Source organism: Camelus dromedarius, chromosome 21 (genome assembly GCF_036321535.1).
Source record: "Camelus dromedarius isolate mCamDro1 chromosome 21, mCamDro1.pat, whole genome shotgun sequence".
Lineage (NCBI taxonomy): Eukaryota > Metazoa > Chordata > Mammalia > Artiodactyla > Camelidae > Camelus > Camelus dromedarius.
In genome coordinates, this window is record NC_087456.1 from 15236864 (window position 1) to 15259759 (window position 22896).

Genomic DNA, 22896 nt, shown 5'->3' on the forward strand with positions numbered 1-22896 from the left:
ATAATGATCATCATTGTAATACAGTCCTTTGTTTTCATCTTAGTAACAAAGCATTTTGAGAATTTTTGCTGACATCATTTGATAATACACTGAGTTTGGTGGGGCTGTAGTAATTCACCGTTAATTTGAAGAGAAGTGGCAGATTCCCCATTGTTGTCATACAATGATGAGCATTATAATGATAAGCAATACTTGAGATATTAAGAAATATATGTGTATATATTTTTAAAGAATTTCTCTTTAAAGGCTACTATATTATGTAGAATATTTTTCATTTTTTACTATGGCATTTAAGCACTGTATTTTTGTTACTTGTATCATTGCTATTTGTATAGCTCTTAGAAGGAAATACAGAATTTTCACTTGAATTTACATTTTAAAGGAGATACAGCGATTGCAGGAGGACACAGATAAAGCCAACAAACATTCCTCTGTGCTTGAAAGAGACAATCAAAGAATGGAAATACAAATAAAAGATCTTTCACAACAGGTTAGAATTTTTTGTGTTTTTTTTCCTTAATTTTATTTTTCCCCAAACTGACTGCCTAAATAATGTTTGAATCTGTTTGCAGGTATCTAAGATAGAACTAGCACATAGGAAATTCTCATTGACTAAGAAAACTACTGTAGCAGAATTGCAGCCTAGTCATTGTTTTTTCATAGATCCTCCCTTTTTTCTTTTAAGTGTTTGATAAATTTTCGATTTGTAGGTACTGATTATAATAAATGAAATAATTCAAAGGTAAATAAAAATTTTCTCCCTCCTGCCCAAGTCCCAGAGTGTAACCAGTGTTAACAGACTGGTGTGTATTCTTTCACGTCTTAACTGTGCAGACACATGTGCATTTATAAGCATATGTAAGCATTCTTTAGTTCTACTGAATTAAAATTATGCATTTCACATATGCATTACTCTACCACTTTTTTTAAACTTTTTTTTATTAAGTTATAGTCATTTTACAATGTTGTGTCAAATTCCAGTGTAGAGCACAATTTTTCAGTTATACATGAACATATATATATTCATTGTCACTTTTTTTTTTTGCTGTGAGCTACAAGATCTTGTATATATTTCCCTGTGCTATACAGTATAATCTTGTTTATCTATTCTACATATGCCTGTCTGTATCTACAAATTTTGAACTCCCAGTCTATCCCTTCCCATCCCCTTCCCCCTTGGCAACCACAAGTTTGTGTTCCATGTCTATGAGTATGTTTCTGTTTTGTGTTTATGTTCTTTTTTTAGATTCCACATATGAGCGATCTCATATGGTATTTTTCTTTCTTTTTCTGGCTTACTTCACTTAGAATAACATTCTCCAAGAACATGCATGTTACTGCAAATGGTGTTATGTTGTCAGTTTTAATGGCTGAATAGTATTCCATTGTATAAATATACCACAGCTTCTTTATCCAGTCATCTGTTGATGGCCATTTAGTCTGTTTCCATGTCTTGGCTATTGTAAATAGTGCTGCTGTGAACATTGGGGTGCAGGTGTCTTTGAAGTAGGGTTCCTTCTGGATATATGCCCAGGAGCTGGATTACTGGGTCGTATGGTAAGCCTATTCCTAGTCTTGTAAGGAATCTCCATACTGTTTTCCACAGTGGCTGCACCAAACTGCATTCCCACCAGCAGTGTAGGACTCTACCACTTTTTTTTGTTTTGTTTTGTCTTTACCTGTACATGTCTGAAAATGTAGATCTGTTTGGTTATCTGTTTTATCTTAATTTTTGTGGTTGGGTGTATTCATATACACACAAACATAGATAAATACTTCTCATGAATGGAATTAACATCTGTATTCCATGCTCTCCTTCTGCCCCACCATAAAATACATAAGCATGCAAGTGCAGCCATACACACACATACAATGTATATATATTTCTGTGTTTTATTTTGTCATTCTTTTAGAAAAATGGAGGAATGCTTCTGGAATTGTAATTTGGCTGCTTTTTAAAAAATAACGGTCTTTATTCCATACTTTTATAGAAATGAAAATTTATTTCCATTAAAGTTTTCTTTTTTTTAGGTTTTAATATTTAAAATGATAAGCTTGATATTTTTCAAGATGTTAATACTAAGTTAGTGGTGTTCATAAAGTAACGTTATCACTTAAAAATTTTCGTTTTCTCCTAAACATTTACAGAATCAAAGCCAACGCTATTTGATAACATATTAAAACTCCTTTTTTAGATCAGAGTGCTTCTGATGGAACTTGAAGAGGCAAGGGGTAACCATGTAATCCGTGATGAGGAAGTAAGCTCTGCTGATATAAGTAGTTCATCTGAAGTAATATCACAGCATCTAGTATCTTACAGAAACATTGAAGAGCTTCAGCAGCAAAATCAACGACTCTTAGTGGCCCTTAGGGAACTTGGGGAAACCAAAGAAAGAGAAGAACAAGAAACAACTTCATCCAAGTAAGTAACTGACTACTGTTTGTTCAACAGACATTTATTGGAAACTTACTATGTGCCCCTAACAGTGCTGGGATACTGGGAATATAGTGATTTAGGAGGGGAAAAATGAACAGCAATACCAAAAAAAAAAATTTCTACTCTCAAGGACCTCAGTTTATGGATGAGATTGATAATAAAATAGATAAATAGATAATTTCAGTTCGGTGTAATTGGTGTTGCAGTAGATAAAAGCCTATCTGGGAGCATAGAATCCTATCTGGGAGATCCAGCCTAGATTTTAGGGAACAGGCTTTGTAGATAAAATATTTAGGAATTACTCAAGCAGAGTAAAGAATCTTTTTGAAAAAATGTTTTTGGTGCTAGAGGAGGAGGAATGGCTCTAAAAGCATGAAGACTGGAGTTTGGACTCAGTGGAATTGGTTTAATTTTTGCAAACAAATTTTTCAGATGACATTAGTGAGTACCTGAGTCCTGTATGGTGGGGATTTTAAAAGTGGTTCTTAAAATATCAGAGAAGAAAGAAAGGATAGGAAAGATGAAAATTCTGTGCTTAGTAATAGACAATAAAAAGCTCAGTCAATTTGTTGTAGAAGTTATAACTGCCGTTCAGTCTTACTCCTGTGTAATAATAGACTGATTTCTTTTCCTGCAGAATCACTGAGCTTCAGGTCAAACTTGAGAACGCCCTCACTGAATTGGAACAACTCCGTGAATCGCGACAGCATCAAATGCAGCTTGTTGATTCCATAGTTCGTCAGCGTGATATGTACCGTATTTTGTTGTCACAGACAACTGGAATTGACATTCCTTTACAAGGTAGGTTTTTATATGTTATCTTAAAAGTTTCCAAGTATTTTTGGGAAATATTTCTGAAATACATATTCGGGAATGGGTTTTACAACATAAGTATTATCTACTCTAATGATGATAACTTCAAATTTGACTTCCATATATGAGTGATCATAACATGTCATCAGTTCTAAAACACACCATTATTTTAGGTAAGAAAAATGCTAATCATTGTTGCAAAGTGTGCATCTGAGAGTCAGTGAATTACAGTGTTTATTTTGGTTATGTCTTGTTTTAACATTTAATCTGCAAATATTGTCTCTACCTAATCGAAAGTCATAAATTATCTTAATACGTTGTTTAGTAGATTATTTGTTTCGTAATCTCTATAATCTTATGATTTCATTGAAATAAGTCTAGCTTGTTGACTTTTGGTAATGATGTTTTTGCAAAATAATGTTATATCATTCTTTTTACATTTCTGAAGCTTCAAGCTTAGATGACATTTCTCTTGTGTCAGCTCCAAAACGTTCAAGTACATCACAGACTGTTTCCACTCCTGCCCCTCTAATTGAATCAGCAGAAGCTATAGAAGCCAAGGCTGCCCTCAAACAGGTAAAGACTTCACCTTTATATCTTTATTTTGAGTTGGATTTTTTGAGAACATGGACTGTCATCTTCTAGTAATTTCTCCAATGTTTAGTTGCAGGAAGTTTTTGAGAACTACAAAAAAGAAAAGGCAGATAATGAAAAACTGCAAAATGAGCAGCTCGAGAAACTTCAAGAGCAAGTCACAGATTTGCGATCACAAAACACCAAAATTTCTACCCAGCTAGATTTTGCTTCTAAACGGTACATTTTCTTTTGTTCAGAAATTAAGTCTAACCGGTATACTTCATTATTCAGTTGAATCAAATTCAAGGGTTAATTTACGGTAGTGTTACTTTTTCATGGATCATGATCCATGACGAAAAGTTGCAGGAGTTCGGTTTTTGATTGTGGTTAATGATTCTCCTGGAGGATGCTAAGGGGTCCCAGGTAGTCATTTAGTAAGTTGAAGTTCATGTAAGGAATGTTGCTAGTTTCCCTCCTGAGATTGAAGTAGCTACTGACGGATAAGAGGATTATAAGCAAATTTCATTCAGCCTTTTCTGTTCCAAGTAGAAGAGAAGCAAGCACTAGATAGTTAATTTTGGGGAAATTTACTTTCTTGGTCCCTCACAAAGGAATAATAGTAAATTGTTCCATAGTTATTATAGATTTGTTAAATACTTGTTACTTTATCAAGTTAGGGAAAAACTTACTCGTGTAAAACATGATCAAATTGAGTTTTAAGAAGTATATGGAGAGGTGTTATCTCTGTACATTCCAACAGTTTGACACCCCAGTAAAAACCTTTTTTTCACTACATTGATCGCTCTGGCCAGCCATTTTCTAAGTTTTCAAGCACATAAGAAAATAAGATGAAGAATTATGTAGGAAAAAAGAATTGGCAAAAATCCATCACTACACATGCATGAATATCTTAAATTACATACTGCATTGTGGTGGATGTCTAGTGTATTAACATTGTATTGGCATTATTTTGAATATGATTTAAATTGTTACAAATGAATAAGATTAAAAAGTTAATTCAGCATGAATTTCTGTGCTTATTTAGAATTTGAATTTAACTGCTAAATGTGGAGTTCAGAAAAAAGGAAGAGTTTTACATTATTACACAAGCCACTTTTTTCATATTACTAATCATGTAAAATTAAGCTCTTGTGAAACTCAGAAACTAAGCTAGATACAGTAATTCAGTTGCTCATAGAGTTGTTTTTCTTTCCTCTAAGTTATGAAATGCTGCAAGATAATGTTGAAGGATATCGTCGAGAAATAACATCCCTACAAGAAAGAAATCAGAAACTCACCGCAACAACTCAGAAGCAGGAACAGATCATCAATACGATGACACAGGATTTGAGAGGAGCTAATGAAAAGCTAGCTGTCGCAGAAGTGAGATCAGTTTCCCTCATCTGACTTGTGTTATAAATTGCATTTGGCATTTGTTTTTCAGTTATTACTTTGGTTTTACTGGTTGGTACAATGTGGATATTTGAGGTTTGTGGATTACAAGTCCTTATTACATCGTTTCCAAATATCCACTTGTGCATCAGATCATTTGGGAGATTGTTTCTGTAAAACTGAAAGGGGAAAAAAATTTGTTTTCCTGGACTAAGATTTCCTTACAGGTTTTGCATTTCACAGTAAATTTGTATGTCACTGTTTCTGTAGTTTCAACAAAGGCTAATGAATACTTTGCCCATTCTTGCTCATCTCTAATTAAAGCAATATAAAAATTTTATTAGCATTGAATTATATTTCCGAATTTCAACGTGAAGATAAATGTCAATCAGAAATTGACAGTACTCTCAACTAATTCTGAATTATTTGAAGATAAATTTTCAGTGTTTTACTTTCTTTAACGTTATCTCACAGCTTTTTGATTGTTACGTATGAGGTAGATGCAGTTGTCTCCTATTTTACCTGTTGAGAAACAGACACAGAAGCTAAGTAATTTGCCTGTTTAGGGGGCTGTCATGAGAGAGGGGTTGGTTGGGACTTAAAATCTAGCTTCTCTAATTCTGTTGGCTATATTCCTTCATTTCTTTCTTGTCCCCATTCCTTTGTGGGGAATAGACAGCATAGCGCTTTTTCAAATTAGTGGAATAAATTTTGTGATTGATGGTTTTTGACTCATCATATAAATATGAGTACTTTGAGGATTTTGATTTTCGAAGCACCCTCCCATATCCCCTAGGTGTACTCTTTATTGGGGGGAGAGTTTAAATAGATCAATTTGCACCTTAAACAGATACTTGAAAATCAAGCTTAGATTCTAAAACTTGCAATTTAATAGTATACAGGTATGACTGTAGTACAATTTCATAATTCCATTTTTTATATTCTGACATTTTAGATTTTTTTGTTGCTTGTTTTAAAATCTGATTTGTTAGAACAAGGAAATCATAAGTGATAATTGCAAGAGTTTTTCCTTTGATCTTTTGGTATGCCCAATAATATTTGCCTCATATTTCAGTATGTGAAACTAAGAGTTATATTTCCTTATATAGTAAAGAGATAGTCTCCAATTAGCATAAAGAAATAAGTAATGATGAAAAATCATTTTAATTTTATAATTGTATCATTACATTTGATATATTGTTTTTCAACATTTTTTCTTTGACTTGTATTTGCATCAAGGTAAGAGCAGAAAATTTGAAAAAAGAAAAGGAAATGCTTAAATTGTCAGAAGTTCGTCTTTCTCAGCAAAGAGAATCTTTGTTGGCTGAACAAAGAGGGCAAAACTTGCTGCTAACTAATCTGCAAACAATTCAGGTAACCAAATAAAAAAGCACATAGGAAAATTTAAGTTAAATTTGAATAACTTTAACACTGTTTTCTCTTCGTTTTCTTAATGAGAAAATGTATCATTTTTGTTATGTATTATGATAATCATGGAATTTTGAGGGTTTTTTTAAGACAGGTCAGTATTCTAAATGAAACATTGAAAGAGAACTGATTGGAGCCACATGGTTGGCAGTTTTGATCCTCAGGTCTATATTTACAGAGTCATATACAGTTTAATTGTTTATATGATTAAATCTTTGGTTTATATTTTTTCCTTTAAAACTTATATCTGAATGGATATGGTAATACAATTTTTATTTTCCCTTTTAAATAGATGTTTTAATATGGAGGATGTCTAAATACCTTCTTGGTAAATGTTTTAGATCTTAACCTCTTTATGTAAAAATGGGTTGTAATTCTATAATTTGCTATTGCTTTTGACTTTTTTTGTGTGTTGCTTTTTTGACTTTTTTTCTTTAGCATAATCAAAATCTTTTCTTTACCTTAGGGAATATTAGAGCGATCTGAAACAGAAACTAAACAAAGACTTAGTAGCCAGATAGAAAAACTGGAACATGAGATATCCCATCTAAAGAAGAAGTTGGAGAATGAGGTGGAACAAAGGCATACACTGACTAGGAATCTAGATGTGAGTCCATTGGTATTATGAATTTCTATAGATTGTTTATGTTTAAAAATTAAGCTGGTATGTAGATAGACTATAATCTCATGTTGAAGCATGGTTTTGAGGAAATCTCTTAGAAACTCTTTTTTCTTGCCTCTTTGTATGCCTAGTAATTTTTGATTGGGTGTCATAACATTGTGACTTTTATCCTATTGGGTGCTAGATACATTTGTATTTCTATAGATCTTGAGCTTTGTCCTGGGGTGCAGTAGAGTTAACTGAGAATAGTTTGGTTCTGTTGAGTGTGCTTTTTGTGATTTACTGGGCAGGCCCAAAGCAGTGCTCAGTCTAGCACTAATTCTTCCCAGTAACTGAGACAAGGTCTTCCTGGGTGCTGGTCCCAGTGTCCAGTGAATTAAGAGTTTTTTCTGTCAGGCTGCTGGAAACAGGCATTATTCTTGACTCTCTGAGCACCAGATACTCTTCGCTTCAGCTAGTTCTATAAAAAGATAACTTGAACCTCTAAGTTACTTAAGAACTTGAAAGATGGTGTTTACAGGGTTAATATATTTTTTCTAATAGGTTCAACTTTTAGATACAAAGAGACAGCTGGATACTGAGACAAATCTTCATTTTAACACAAAAGAACTATTAAAAAATGCTCAAAAGGAAATTGCTACATTGAAACAGCATCTCAGTAATGTGGAAGTCCAACTTGCGTCTCAGTCCTCACAGAGAACTGGCAAGGGTAAGTAAGTAAAGTGACAAAAACACTTCTGTAGGTTTATAACGTAACCTGTAAATAAATAGTCTATTCTTTGTGGATAACAGCAAAAGATTTTTTAAAAAGCCGACAAACAAAAAAAATCCTTTTCTCTTCCCATGTTAAACTCAGTTTGCCACTTAGTAGATTTGCAGACTTGGAAGATTCAGAATAGTTTTGCATATAGCAGCTAACCAAGATATGCTTAGTTTTGCAATTGTTGAAACCATTTTGTTGATACTTTAAGAATATTTCTTTTGAAGAAGGTTAATATTTGAATTTTTAACTCTCTTTTGAGATGAGGTTACTTGTTAAATCTGTAATGATAAGGCTTACAGAAATGATTGACTTGTTTGGTCTCTTTTAGAGCAGTATTCCTAATCTTTGCTCATTGATAGCTGCATGTAAAAGATTTGTTTTATTAGGTTTTGCTTCTCTTTGTGAGTACACTATTTCGAATGCAACTGTTGTGTCCAGATAGTCTTTCTACATGGTTTTATTTCTTAATAGAACAGAAATTTAAAACATAAGTACATAAGCATATTATGCATATATGTGTTATGATATATATAGTACATACAAATTATCCAGTACTCCTTTCTTATTGATGTCTTATAAGAAAACATTCTTTTTAATCTGCAGTTTCTTCCATTTCCATGGATTTTAGAATGAGAAGTGGGCTAAATGATTTATGATTTGGTGTTTTGTAATAAATAATATTTACATAAGAAATTAAGAATGGTAGTTTCTTCAAGTAGTTATCTTAGTTTAGTGGAAATATTTTGTATTTTCTTTTTTAAATACCTGGTGGTTTTTTGTTTGGTTTGTTTTGTTTAATGGAGGTACTTGGGATTGAACCCAGGACCTTGTGCATGCTAAGCATGCACTCTATCACTGAGCTATTTCCCTTCCCCTCGAATACCTGTTTTTATTTTGGTATTAAGCATGGATTGATACTTTCTAGATAGTTAAATATGTTACATTTCAGCCTATTATAATCTTAGGTTCACAAACTCTTTGATAACAGTCATCTCTAATATTTAAAATGTTAATTTTAAGAAAGCTGTTAAATCTTTTAGGTCAGCCTCACAACAAAGAAGATGTGGATGACCTTCTGAGTCAGTTAAGGCAGGCAGAAGAGCAGGTGAACGATTTGAAGGAAAGACTCAAAACAAGTACTAGCAATGTGGAACAGTACCGAGCAATGGTTACTAGTTTAGAAGAGTCTCTCAACAAGGAAAAACAGGTATACAATTTTGAATGCAGTTATTAACTTCTTTTTTAATTAGGATGTTGCTATGTATAAGGCACTGTGTAAAAGTATGAGTTGATAAGCCAGATAAAACAAACAAGAAAAGCACACAAAATTTGTGAAACATAGAAGGTGTAATTACTTTAGGAAAAGTACAGGTGAAATATTGATGTGAGTGGAAGGTAAGTGAGATTGTCTTTTCGAATTTGCATGACTTCACAGGAGAGATGGCATTTATGCACAGCCTTGAAAGAAAGCATTGTTTGGTTAGTTAAAAGATAGAAAGTTATCCTATGCAGTAGGAACCCTCAGCCAAGATAAGAAGGCCAGTGTGTGTTACATTTGTGAAGTGAAATAGTGAAGAATTTAATTATAAATGTAGTCGAGAACCAAATGTGAAAGATTTTGAAGTCGTACTAAATTAAATGCTGTAAAATTATTAAGAGCCTTTGATTTGTTTTTCCAACTTGTCATAACCAGAATTTGCTTTAATTAGAAAGATTAATTAGAAATGTGGTAAATTGGAGGGCACAAAGTTCATTCGGAGGCTGTAGCAATAGTCTAAGGCTACTAAAAGATAACTTTTGTGGCTGGCATCATGGAAATCAAAATATGTGGGAGAAAAATCCCCTTTCAGTGGTAGAACAGACAGATTTGGCAAGTGGATATGAAGATTGAAGGAGAAGTAAAAATTGGAAATTTCATTTCAGTTTCGAAAGAGAATAATGGCCAGGTAGAGAGGTTAATTATGCTTATAGTTTTAAATGATGTTTTAGAACCCTTTAATCAGCATTTCGTGGATTTTTTTAAAAATACAAGGCAGACATTAATTTTTGTGTTTTTTAAATTTAACTTAGATTTGGGGGAGGTAATTGTATAATTTTAAATGTGTATATTCTTTGTATCCTACTCTTTGGTGAAGGTGACAGAAGAAGTACGTAAGAATATTGAAGTTAGGTTAAAAGAATCAGCCGAGTTTCAGACACAGCTGGAAAAGAAGTTGATGGAAGTAGAGAAGGAAAAACAGGAACTTCAAGATGACAAGAGAAAAGCCATAGAGAGCATGGAACAACAGGTAAAGCAGATTATCAATCAATACCAATCTTTTTTTCTGTTGTAAGTATTTAAATTCTGTTAACTAGCTTATTAGTTATCATTCAGTTTGTCTCAACAGCTCTTGATTAAATACATACCCAACAATTTTAGTTTTATGTTTTACTCTGCTCTGTGCATCTGTACATATTTCCTTTTGAATACTTGAGACTACTTTATGGTAGTAGGTATCAGTGCTGCTTTTTAGAATCTTCTGAAAACTGACTTTTGCACATATTAATATGGAGTGACTATAGACGTGCAGAATTTGTACAGTAGATTATGTCAGGTTATAACTTTTGAATTTAGTAAGAAGTCTTTGGGCTAATTGAATTTTTAAAACTCTGTTTTCAGTATTTTTAAAATTTGCGATTAACTCTCGTTTTTTAATCTTGTTCTGTTTTAGTTATCTGAGTTGAAGAAAACACTCAATAGTGTTCAGAATGAAGTACAAGAAGCTCTTCAGAGAGCAGGCACAGCTTTGAGTAACGAACAGCAAGCCAGGCGGGACTGTCAGGAGCAAGTGAGTGCCGCTCTCAAAGCCAGTTATTGGAAAGTGAGCTCTGATCTTAGGGACCGGTTCTTGTAGGACACCTTCCTCAGCAAAACAAGGACCTTTTGGAAACATTTTTAATGCATTACTGAGCTTATACTGATTTCTATACAACACTGTTTGTAAAGCTTTAAAAATACAAAACCGCATTACTTAAGTATATATACACACATATATGTGATAAAGCTTTTGGTGATTTGTTATGAACAAGAAATGATAAAACAGTTGAGGAAAATGGGGATTATTGAAATGGTACAATGGGAAAGGAGTACATGTAGGGATATTGGTGGTGTTCTCATTTTTATGTTTAGTGGTGTATTAATAGCCATTCATTCGGTTGCCCTTCTTTATTGCTTACGTATACATAAGAGGTATACGTATCAGGATTACTTTATACTACAGGGGAAAGGCTTCAAACTGAAGGTAAATGAGGTGAAAATGAACCATCTTTGGCTTATTGCCAAACAGTGTAACATTAGAAATCAAAATTGAGGAATGTATCTGTAATTCAGTATTCATATATATTATTTTCATTTCTCTTTGTTGACTTTGTGTGTGTATATGCGTATATTTTATGTAGCTGAGTTGTGTTTAGCCTTTATTTCATAAGGCCTGTTCCAGATTGCTACATCATCCTCTTAAGTTTCATTTTGAACAGTTCTTTAACGTTTTATTAAATATAGCACATCTTTTCATTATTCTCGTATTTTGGTACATTTAGATTATCTTCATTTTTATCACTTTAAATAATACAATGTGCATTTTTTTTTTTCTTTTCAAAAAAGTCCTGGCTAGCTTCATGGGATTTTAATCCTTTGTGTCAATGGGGGAACAATTTCTTCTAGGCCAAAATAGCTGTGGAAGCTCAGAATAAGTATGAGAGAGAACTGATGCTACATGCTGCTGATGTTGAAGCTCTACAAGCTGCCAAGGAACAGGTTTCCAAAATGGCATCAGTTCGTCAGCATTTGGAAGAAACAGCGCAGAAAGCGGAATCACAGTTGTTGGAGTGTAAAGCATCTTGGGAGGAAAGAGAGAGGATGTTAAAGGTATTATTGTACATCATAATAGAATGTTTTGGAGAATTTAAAGGTTCTGGTTTTTTGTTTTTGTTTTTGTTTTTTTAATGTACATTGAAAAATCTGCTCTTATGATGAACTCTTGGCTTACAGGATGAAGTTTCCAAAAGTGTGTCTCGCTGTGAAGATCTTGAGAAACAAAACAGATTACTTCATGATCAGATTGAAAAATTAAGTGACAAAGTTGTTGCTTCTATGAAGGAAGGTGTACAAGGTCCATTGAATGTATCTCTCAGTGAAGAAGGAAAATCTCAAGAACAAATTTTAGAAATTCTCAGGTAAATCCAGTATATTCTTAATGCTTTATTTCTGTGGTATAGCAGCAGTTATTAAGTTAAACTATAAATGTGTAAGTTAGACAAATGTGAGTTATATGCTATTTAGATTTAAAGCTCATTTCCATCTCTTCTGAGCCAACAAACCCAACCCCCCAATCAGTGGTTACTTTAATGTTTTAGACATATGCCCATTTAAATGACTTCAAGTTAAATCTAATAGTAAGGACTTGAGTATGTTCTTTAAAAAACTAAATGCCTTTTAAATTATTTTGAAGACAAGCTGCTGTCTATAATAAAATATATCTCCCATTATTATTTATTAATGAAAACACTATATAAAAATAGTTATTAAAGTGAATTTTTGTCATCAAAAATGATTCAAGTTTGAAATATTATGTTGTTAGCATTTTTTTTTATTCACATAAAACCTCGTATGTTGTAGATTTATACGACGAGAAAAAGAAATTGCTGAAACTAGGTTTGAGGTGGCTCAGGTTGAGAGTCTCCGTTATCGACAAAGAGTTGAACTTTTAGAAAGAGAACTGCAGGAACTGCAGGACAGTCTAAATGCTGAAAGGGAGAAAGTTCAGGTATGTATCCCAAGCTTTAAGACAGAACTTGTTAAATCGAGACAAGAGCTTGCTTCAATTTCTAATAACATAAAATACAGTTTGAAATAGACATTCTTTTAAACTTGTAAGTTCATTAATCATTAATAAACACTGACATAGTATAGTGGTAAGAGACTAAGGGTAACTGGATTGCCTGGTTTAGAATTCTAGCTTCATACCATTTGATGTGTGTCTTGGATATGTTTAACATCCTTGCTCTTAAACTTCCTCATCTGTAATATTGAGGTGATAATAATGAGGATTGAGTTAGTGCACATGAAACATTTAGAATCATGTCTCATACACTGTACTTAATAAATTTCAGTTATCTTAATTTATTACTGTAATTGTCATTATATATGTATCTGGATAGTCATCCTAGGAAAAAAATGATAGATTGAAATAACTAGAATATTTCTTTCTCAGCAAAGGTGCAAAAAAAGTAGTCAAAAGAATTGACCAAAGGGAAAAGATGTTGTAGGGAATGCATGGTCACAATACAAGCTTGACTCCTTAGCCCACACCATCATCTGAAAGCTTATTATTGCATGACATCATTCTGAGTGATGGAGTAATATAACCCCACATCTGGAGGAAAGGAAATTAAGACTTTGAATCATTACTCTTTTAACTGATAGGTAGTTGGAATGACTGCTAGAGAGAAACCATTGAAACGGGGAAGTGACTAATTAGATTTATGGGATTTACATTTTTAGATAGAAATTAAAAGTTCCAGAATTACATCCTATTGAGAAAACAACACAAATTCAACTATATCTCATCATGGAAATAATGAATAGACCCTCTGACTCACTGGAGTTAACACTTGGAGGAAATGGGCCAAATCAGGGTTTCCAGCAGATTGCGTATTCTCTAAGTCTCTTCTGCTTTCTTTGCTATTTCTTTGTAAGATAGAAAGACAGGTAATAATAGAAAATGCCTCAATTAGCTCTTACACATAGTCGGAAGAGATTCAAGAAGTAACACACATTATATCAAAAATAATAGAATGTCTACCATAGATGAACAGTGCAACATGGCAACCTTGAGCCATAGCTTTGAAGGTATAAAGTAACATGTGCACAGATGGATAATTAAACCCAATGAGAACAGGAAAAAAGTCTTCACAAATGAAGGAATATTCAGTAAAATTGCTCAAAACCAAAGTGATGAAACAACTAAGTGAAATGAAAGAAAGTTTCTGAAGAAAGTGGGGAAAAACTGAACCAAAATAACATCATTTTAGAACTATTACTAAATTCAGTATAGCAAGAAAAAGAATAGCTACAGAAAGACAGAGGTCTGGATTGATGTTTTTACCTCACAGAAATACTGATTATTTGTTGGTGGGATTTGTAGTTTCTATTTACTTCCATCTTTGTAATTTCTTGCATTTGTTTAAACTCTTTGTAATTAGCAAGCATCACAGAAAAATAAACATAAAAGACCTTTTAAAAAATTGTTTTAAAGGTTGATATTTAAATCCTTTTTACTTTTTGTAGGGAAGATTAGAACTGGTAGGAAAAGATAGGTCTTCATCTATTGTTAGATATTGCTGTATATGTGTGTTTGAAATCTTTTAGGTAACTGCAAAAACAATGGCCCAGCATGAGGAACTGATGAAGAAAACTGAAACAATGAACATAGTTATGGAGACCAATAAGATGCTGAGAGAAGAAAAGGAGAGACTAGAACAAGATCTACAGCAAATGCAAGCCAAGGTTTGTAACTTACTAATTAGAAGTAGAAGCATGTTATTTTAAATAATATTTTAAGTGAATTTTTATATCAGGTATTAAATACTGGCACTGTTTTCAGGTGAGGAAACTGGAGTTAGACATTTTACCCTTACAAGAAGCAAATGCTGAGCTGAGTGAGAAAAGCGGCATGTTGCAAGCAGAGAAGAAGTTATTGGAAGAAGATGTCAAACGTTGGAAAGCACGTAACCAGGTAAATGCAGTTAAACCCACTTCAAAACTTGGAAACGTGTTGATTTGAAATAATAGGGTAAAATTTAAGGGGATAAAAACATTTGATGAACTAGTGAAAAACATGTTTATTAAGTGAAAGCCTGATATGTTACCTGTACATATGTGATGGACATTAAACTTATAATTAAATTTTTTAATTTTTGGTTACATTTTAGTATATTTTTAAAAACATTTATTTACTTGGATTCCAAATTTAGGTATGTTTAGAAACCCCAGCTCTATATTCAAACGAAAGTTTGGGAATCTGACCTTATACTAGTTACATAACTGTTGATGAGAGTTTCTTAATCTTTCAGAACCAGTTTTCCACATTTTGACAATGAGGACATAATACTACTCTTCATGTTACAAAAATTAAATGATCTAAAGCAGTTCATGCAGCCCCTAATACCCAGAACCTAGAAAATGCTCTAGGAAGCCACTTTTATCTGAATAGAATTGTTGAATTTTAAAGCCCATTTATTCTTTTCCTTTTTCTTTTCTTTTCTTTTTTTTTTAAATCGTACAAGTAATCTCAATTAGGAAAAGAGGGTGATCTGCCCAAATCTAGATATATTTCTGTTAAATTGTACTTCCTCCTTTCCTGGTTAATGGAATCAGTTACACTTAGAGTTATTTTTATATTTTTGTTTAGATTGTAATGCATTATAAACATTGTTCCCTTGTCAATATCACTAATGAAATCAGATATTTAATTTTAATATTAAAAGCTTGCAGATTCTTTGGATTTATTTGTCTCCATTGTAACTATTCTGAAATGCTCCTTTGCAACTGAAAATATAATGAATGATTAATGACATTTACTTTATTTTGTCCTTCCATTTTGGCTAAACTTCATAGCTAAACAAAGGAACTAAAGCTTTGATCTTATTTTCTTATAGTTTGGTGCTTAATCACTGTGTATGCAAGCAGCTATTGTAAACAAATTTAGATATTCTACAATTATAGCACATTCGTTTATAAAACCTATAAAACCATATTATGCATTTTTGCTATTCTAGCATCTAATAAGTCAACAGAAAGATCCAGATACAGAAGAATATCGGAAGCTCCTTGCTGAAAAGGAAGTTCATGCTAAGCGTATTCAACAGTTGACTGAAGAAATTGGGAGACTTAAAGCTGAAATTGCAAGGTATATGGAAGAAGCCTTAAGTTGTATATAATACAAGAAATCTTGAAGTTTATTCCTATTCTTTACGTAACTCCCCAAGTGCTTCCTGATTTTAGAAAGGATGGAAAGTGCCAGAGCCCTTACATGTGGTTTTCCCTTTATTACTTTATGGAGCCAAGCATTTACTAATTTAGTTTTATGGCTTCACGTATGCATTATTTCTCTATTTTATTTTTTCAAAAACTACATAGTTGGTATAAGTCTAAAGCAAACTATTTTTTGAACAATCAAAATAATTTTTGCAAGTAGGTTTTTCTTTTTATCTTTTGGTTAACATTTATTAATGACTATTTTTAAAGTTTTTTAATAAAGGAAGTTTTTAAGTTAAAAAGTTTTTAAATGAACTTACAGTGGAGTGTTGCCCTTTTAAAGATAAACTTAATATTAAAAGTAATGTTTCTGGTTTACCTCTTTTAAGCTTTAGTGTCCTTTATCCATATTGTAGCCCCTATATGTGTAATGCTTGAGAGTTTACAGATTTTTTGGCATATTTATTCCCTTCCTTTTTTCATAATAGTAGTCTGACATTTTAAGTAAGAGAGATATTACTTAATTTTAAAGATGAGGAAACTGAGATTCAGGAAGGGTACAGAATTAATAGCTGTTAAACCCATACTCTTAATTCAGGTCATCTGATCTGTAGCCCACAGGCCCTTTTTTTGTACAGCCTGTAAGCTAAGAATGATTTTTACATTTTTAAAGTGTTGTAATAAGGAAGACGAATAACATGTGACAAAGACTTTATGTGCCCTACAAAACCTAATATACTTACTCAGCACCCAGTAGAGTGGGAATAGTGTAAATTTTGCTGTCTGGCAGATGTAGATTAAACTCTGTATCAGCGCACACTAAAACTATGCATGTTACCTGACCACATTTTGTCATCTCTAAAATGGGCATGTATGACTTGTAGTAAGTAAATCAGATCTTCCTAAAGGACTACGGGTTCATAAATTAAGGAATTATCTTTTGAAGTGTGTGTATGGTTTCCTTAGGATTTTTTAATGAAAAACATAATAAAGCAACATAATAAAAACATAAATTAAAAGATTTTAAAATTTGAAAATTCTCTATATTTAGTCCTTTTTACCTCATTTTTTTCGTTTAGATCAAATGCATCTTTGACTAACAACCAGAACTTAATCCAAACTCTAAAGGAAGATTTAAATAAAGTAAGAGCTGAAAAAGAAAGCATCCAGAAGGACCTAGATGCCAAAATAATTGACATCCAAGAAAAAGTTAAAACTATTACTCAAGTCAAGAAAATTGGACGCAGGTACAAGACTCAATATGAAGAACTTAAAGCACAACAAGATAAGGTATTTAAAGTGATTCTCTTTTTATATATTCTTTATATATGTATATAATTTTTTGATCTACACAATTTTGATGTACATAATTTATATAGTTTTACATATATATTTAGATGACTTTTATAAAAATCTTTTGGTTTTTAGATTCTAAATTTGGGTATAAGCTTATATATGTTTTAAGATTAGCTGTTTAATATGTCCCAAAATTAACTATAAATTCATAAAGAAATAATAGTAAATGCTAGGTATTTTAATTCAGTTTCTCAGTTTTAGATACTGTTTCTTTTCAAAACTATGTTCTTGTAACTCGTTGCTGATTAAAATTGTGTATATCAAAAAATGCTAGTTCTTTATAAAATCAGATTGTGTTATACTTTAAATAAGTACTATACATTAACCACCTATCAAAAAGTTATTTTAAATCTTTGTTCTATTTGAATCTTTTGTTTTTAGTTCTCAATGGTAAGTTATATATTGACTTAATTGATATATTTATCATATGTGAGATTAGAAAATATATAAAGAAAAAATTTTTCAGAATTCTTACCCCTCAGTTAACCACTTTAGTATGCTTTTCTTTACATGTAAGTAATTTATTTTTCCAAATAATTGTATGTCAAACAGTGCATCATCATTTTGATTAGCTGGTTAATAACCAGTTGTATAGAAACCCTAAACTATTTAGCTAATAAGCTTATTTTTAGACACTGAAGTTGTTCCGTAAAAAATTTATTTATGAATAACCTTAAAGATAAATTTCTTTGCATACTATGATTATTTCCTTAGATGAATTTATAGAATTATTGAGTATAAATGTGGAAGTATATTACTACTATTTGTCATTTTAGGTCATGGAGTCCTCAGCTCAGTCTTCTGGAGACCATCAGGAACAGCATGTCTCAATCCAGGAAGTGCAGGAGCTCAAAGAAACCCTTAGCCAGGCTGAAATAAAGTCAAAATCACTGGAAAATCAAGTAGAGAATCTGCAGAAGGTATAACGTGTGTGAAAGTAGTGAAAGGTGTTCCTCATTGTTTCTTTGTTGTATAGCTAAAGAAATACAATTGAATATTATTCAGTCATTAAAAAAGGAGTTTTAAAAAGAAAGAAAAATATGTTAAACACTGATATTCTCTCTTCTATGGAAATGTATATATTTTAGCCTTTTTACTTTGAATGATTCATGTAAGTTAATATTTTACATTTTAAGTCTGTAGGACATACAGTTTATATTGATTTGGTTGAATTACATGGTGAATACTGTGTTTTCCTTTAAAAGACATTATCTGAAAAAGAGGCAGAAGCAAGAACTCTCCAGGAACAGACTGTGCAGCTTCAATCTGAACTTTCACGACTTCGTCAGGACCTTCAAGATAGAACCACACAGGAGGAGCAGCTCCGACAGCAGATAACTGAAAAGGAAGAAAAAACAAGAAAGGCTATTGTAGCAGCAAAATCAAAAATTGCACATTTAGCTGGTAAGTTCTGTATACTCGAAGGTTTGAACTTGATGGTGAAAAGTGGTTATTGATGCAGGCTTAAAATGAAATGGGAAAAGAGAAAACAGAATACCATAGTGTAACTTTGTGCGTGTGTGCATGTGCACTTTAAGTATTAGGCTTATTTAAATTAGATACAAAATTATAGCAGTTTTAATTTTCAAGTGATGGAGACATCCTTAATTTATTTATGAAGCCTTTCTTAATTTTTTTAGCTGGTAATGGGAAATACAGCTGACCCTCTGCTTTAGCGTGAAACTGTTACTACCTTCTGACGGAGATCTTTTGGGTCCACAGTATACTGTCCAGTGGCCTTCTGTAAATTTCCAGACAGCACTGTGTCTTACTAGCCCAGTGATTTTTCTGTGCATCACTTCAGTGAGGGTTCCCCCGTTAGCCCTTCAGGGAGAATATCATGTCAGGTTTATGAGGAGCCCAGTGCTGCAATGCTCAGGGCCTTATTGCATCTTTTTTACCAGTCTGCTTAGTGGGTAAATAAAATGCCAAGTCGGTTGGTTTTTATTTTGAGCAGTTTTTTTAATGATCTCTAAGATAGTGCCCCTGGCAACTTACTTTATAGAAAAAATGTACTTAATTATTTTGAGTATATGTTACAGATTTTATGAAATGAAAATTTTGTAATTCCTAATATATAAAAATATTAAAGGCCATATAAGAGGGCTTCTGCTGACTGTCCGTAGTTTATGGTAGATCCTTTACGTTTTTGAAATCTTATTTTGGAAAAGTTAAGTGTTTTTATTTTGGAGTATATTTTATATTAGAATAATGAAGCAAATACAGATGTGTTTAGAACTTTGCTTGTTGAGTTGTATAGTGTATCAGAATTATTGTAGATGTTAAAAGTTCAGGAATAGAATCTCATATGACCTTTGAGTACCTATTAATTAAGCACATAAATGGTTTTTATTTCCAGTGTTTGATTATGACATTAATAGAATCACATGGTTACTTTAGGTGTAAAAGATCAGCTAACTAAAGAAAATGAAGAGCTTAAACAAAGAAATGGAGCCTTAGATCAGCAGAAAGATGAACTGGATGTTCGTATGACTGCTCTTAAGTCCCAGTATGAAGGTCGAATTAGTCGTTTGGAAAGAGAGCTCAGGGAACATCAAGAAAGACACCTTGAGCAGAGAGATGAGCCTCAGGAACCTACTAATAAGGTGATTAACTAATTCTGTTTAAATGACGAATCATTTTTCTTTTTGCATTTTACTCGAAGGTGTCTGGTGATTTAGGAGCCTTTGTCAGAGTGAATTTTGGCCCAAGTATACAGAGAGATTTAACAAAAGTAAAATATTTTGATGGCATTGTTTAGTGGACTCTTTTGGGATAGGATAATAATACATATTTTTCTTTTTATAGGTCCCAGAACAACAGAGACAGATCACATTGAAAACAACTCCAGCTTCTGGTGAAAGAGGAATGTGAGTTTTACTCTTTTACAGCCTGTTCCCTGTTTTTCCTTTAAAGTTCGGGGAAGATCTAATGATCTTTGGGGAGAAAAAAAAAATCTATACTCTGTTATGAAAATATATAACTGAAGAGCTCTTTATCCTGTGCAAAACTGCATCATGTAGTTGCTAACATTTTTTTTTCCCAGAACTCTTGTTTTTAAACATACTTTCAATCCTATCAGATAGGTAGAGCTTTATGGCAGAGAAAACATCTTTTGTCTTTTAGTTTGTGATTGACTTCTAAGGTAGGATACTGATGTGTTCCCTGTGTTGTATAAGACGCTGAGCTGAGACTTAGGTTCAGAGATCAACAGTTGAATACATTCTGTGTTGTCTGGATGCACCACTGCAGAGCATTTCCTGTGTAGTTTTTAATGCTTAAATTCAAAATCTCTCCAACAAGAGTTTTGAAATTTTTAGTGAACAAAAAATATAGAACTATGCTGTCTCTATACTTTTTTTAAAATCTGCCAAAAGTCTACCCAAAGCAGTGTTAAGAAAAACAGAATTAATAAGATCTGAATGTATATTAAGATCATAATTTCTGGACAGTCACTTCAGGAAGCATACATGCTTTGCTTTTGATAGCATGAATGTATTTTATAAGGAATATCTGTAGTAATCTTTCATGATTTGTTATTCTTCCATTTTCCCATCTGTAAGTGCCAGCACATCAGACCCACCAACAGCCAATATCAAACCAACTCCTGTGGTGTCTACTCCAAGTAAAGTGACAGCTGCAGCTATGGCTGGAAATAAGTCAACACCCAGGGCTAGTATCCGCCCAATGGTTACACCTGCAACTGTTACAAATCCTACTACTACTCCAACAGCCACAGTGATGCCCACTACACAAGTGGAATCACAGGAAGGTAAGTAAAATAACATAGATCTGATTGGACTAATTGCTGAGGTTGAGATTTATCGTGAGAAGATGATAGTGACTTCAGGGATGAATGAGGCTTCCACTAAAGCTGAAATCAGACATAGTAGAAGTGGGGCATCATAGTAAAATATTTTCAGGTGTATGTCTCCTGGGATGCTTGGGTTAATGTAGCATATTCCCTCCCTCCCTTCCTTTTTGCTTTGTTTTGTTTTTAAACTGGAAAAAAGGGGGTAAAGACACCCTTATAAGTATATGGCATCTTTTCCTAGGACCATAATTTTACCTCTATTGGCTAAGAAAGATGATATGAAATCCACTTTAGGAAACCATACTAAATTGGGGTTCAGCCCAAATACCACCTCTTCATTGAAACTATCTGACCTTTTAATTGCTTTCACCACTTTGTTCCCGTGTTGCTTTCTTACTCATTACAACAATTTCAACTACATATTATTGAGTTGAATACATGCCTTTTTATTCCACTAGATTGAGCTCCTCAAGGGTACGAATCTAATTTTTGGTTGTTTAATCCCTTTACCCAACTCCAAGATAGGTTGTCAGTAAAACTTTACTAAACACAATTTCCTTAGATTCTTGTCATAACAAATGTTAGAATTCGGTAAATTATTCAAGTGTTTAGAGATATATAGTGTATATATGCTGTGAAAGGACAGGATATTTTATTTGAACTACATTATGAGATGTATTACCGTTAAATTTAATGATCATTTTATATCGATTGGAAACAAAATGATGCTTAATGAAAACTTACGATTTGACTTTGAGCTTCTCAATATTTTATTTGGTCATAATTTAAATAGAATAATAGATGCAAAAACAGTTACAGATATTTATTTATTTAATTCAGCCAACAGTTTAGTGCACTACCATGTCAGTCACACAGACAGTAGAAAAATGCATAGTACATTACTTTTACCCTCATTGTTTTTGTCTAGTGAGTGGTAAGAGACGTTTACACAAACAACCATGCAAATGTCACCTATAACATAGAATAGGGAAGGGTGATTCTGGCTCTGGTAAGAACAGAGGCCTTCATATATTAAATACTATAATTATTTTTCAGCTATGCAATCAGAAGGGCCTGTGGAACATGTTCCAGTGTTCGGAAGCACAAGTGGATCTGTTCGTTCTACCAGCCCTAACGTCCAGCCTTCTATCCCTCAACCCATTTTAACTGTTCAGCAACAGACACAGGCTACGGCTTTTGTGCAACCCACTCAACAGAGTCATCCTCAGATTGAGCCTACAAATCAGGAGCTGTCCCCGAACATAGTGGAGGTGGTTCAGAGTTCGCCAGTTGAGCGGCCTTCTACTTCCACAGCAGTATTTGGCACTGGTAAGATTAATTTTAAAATGAAGTTAGAGTAGACCTGTGCATTTATCGTTTCTTGGATATAATACATATCTTAAGTACTCTTTGTACATTCTTGTTTTCTACCAGGTGTTAGCATGGATGAGTATATTCCTAACAGTTTATATTTATGCTGAAATCTATTTTAGGTCACTCGTTTTTGTCATTAAGATCTTTCTTCCTCTCGAGGTTTTTTTTTTGACTGGTTTTAATGGTGATATAACTTGTAACATTGTATGTGCAGTTGACCCTTGAACAACACAGGTTGAACTACACAGTCCACTTATATGTGGATTTTTTTTGGTAGTAAATACTACAGTACTACACATTCTCA

The 22896-nt window shown here is 32.9% G+C and overlaps 1 protein-coding gene across 3 annotated transcripts in view; it reads left to right on the forward strand.

Annotated features, from left to right (window-relative positions):
- TPR (translocated promoter region, nuclear basket protein) overlaps positions 1-22896 on the forward strand; it is a 52091-nt gene that overhangs the window by 11294 nt on the left and 17901 nt on the right. For all 3 annotated transcript variants that reach the window (XM_031438572.2, XM_031438571.2, XM_010992095.3), the window contains exons 13-37: positions 383-490; positions 2196-2422; positions 3075-3238; positions 3699-3826; positions 3915-4063; positions 5047-5209; positions 6458-6592; positions 7113-7253; positions 7812-7977; positions 9072-9238; positions 10167-10319; positions 10743-10859; positions 11735-11938; positions 12062-12246; positions 12689-12836; positions 14441-14578; positions 14676-14807; positions 15850-15980; positions 17128-17338; positions 18181-18324; positions 18610-18808; positions 19805-20010; positions 20213-20274; positions 20968-21176; positions 22275-22547. In XM_031438572.2, coding sequence (XP_031294432.1) covers positions 383-490; positions 2196-2422; positions 3075-3238; positions 3699-3826; positions 3915-4063; positions 5047-5209; positions 6458-6592; positions 7113-7253; positions 7812-7977; positions 9072-9238; positions 10167-10319; positions 10743-10859; positions 11735-11938; positions 12062-12246; positions 12689-12836; positions 14441-14578; positions 14676-14807; positions 15850-15980; positions 17128-17338; positions 18181-18324; positions 18610-18808; positions 19805-20010; positions 20213-20274; positions 20968-21176; positions 22275-22547 — 4060 coding nt within the window. The remainder of the gene's footprint in view (positions 1-382; positions 491-2195; positions 2423-3074; positions 3239-3698; positions 3827-3914; positions 4064-5046; positions 5210-6457; positions 6593-7112; positions 7254-7811; positions 7978-9071; positions 9239-10166; positions 10320-10742; positions 10860-11734; positions 11939-12061; positions 12247-12688; positions 12837-14440; positions 14579-14675; positions 14808-15849; positions 15981-17127; positions 17339-18180; positions 18325-18609; positions 18809-19804; positions 20011-20212; positions 20275-20967; positions 21177-22274; positions 22548-22896) is intronic.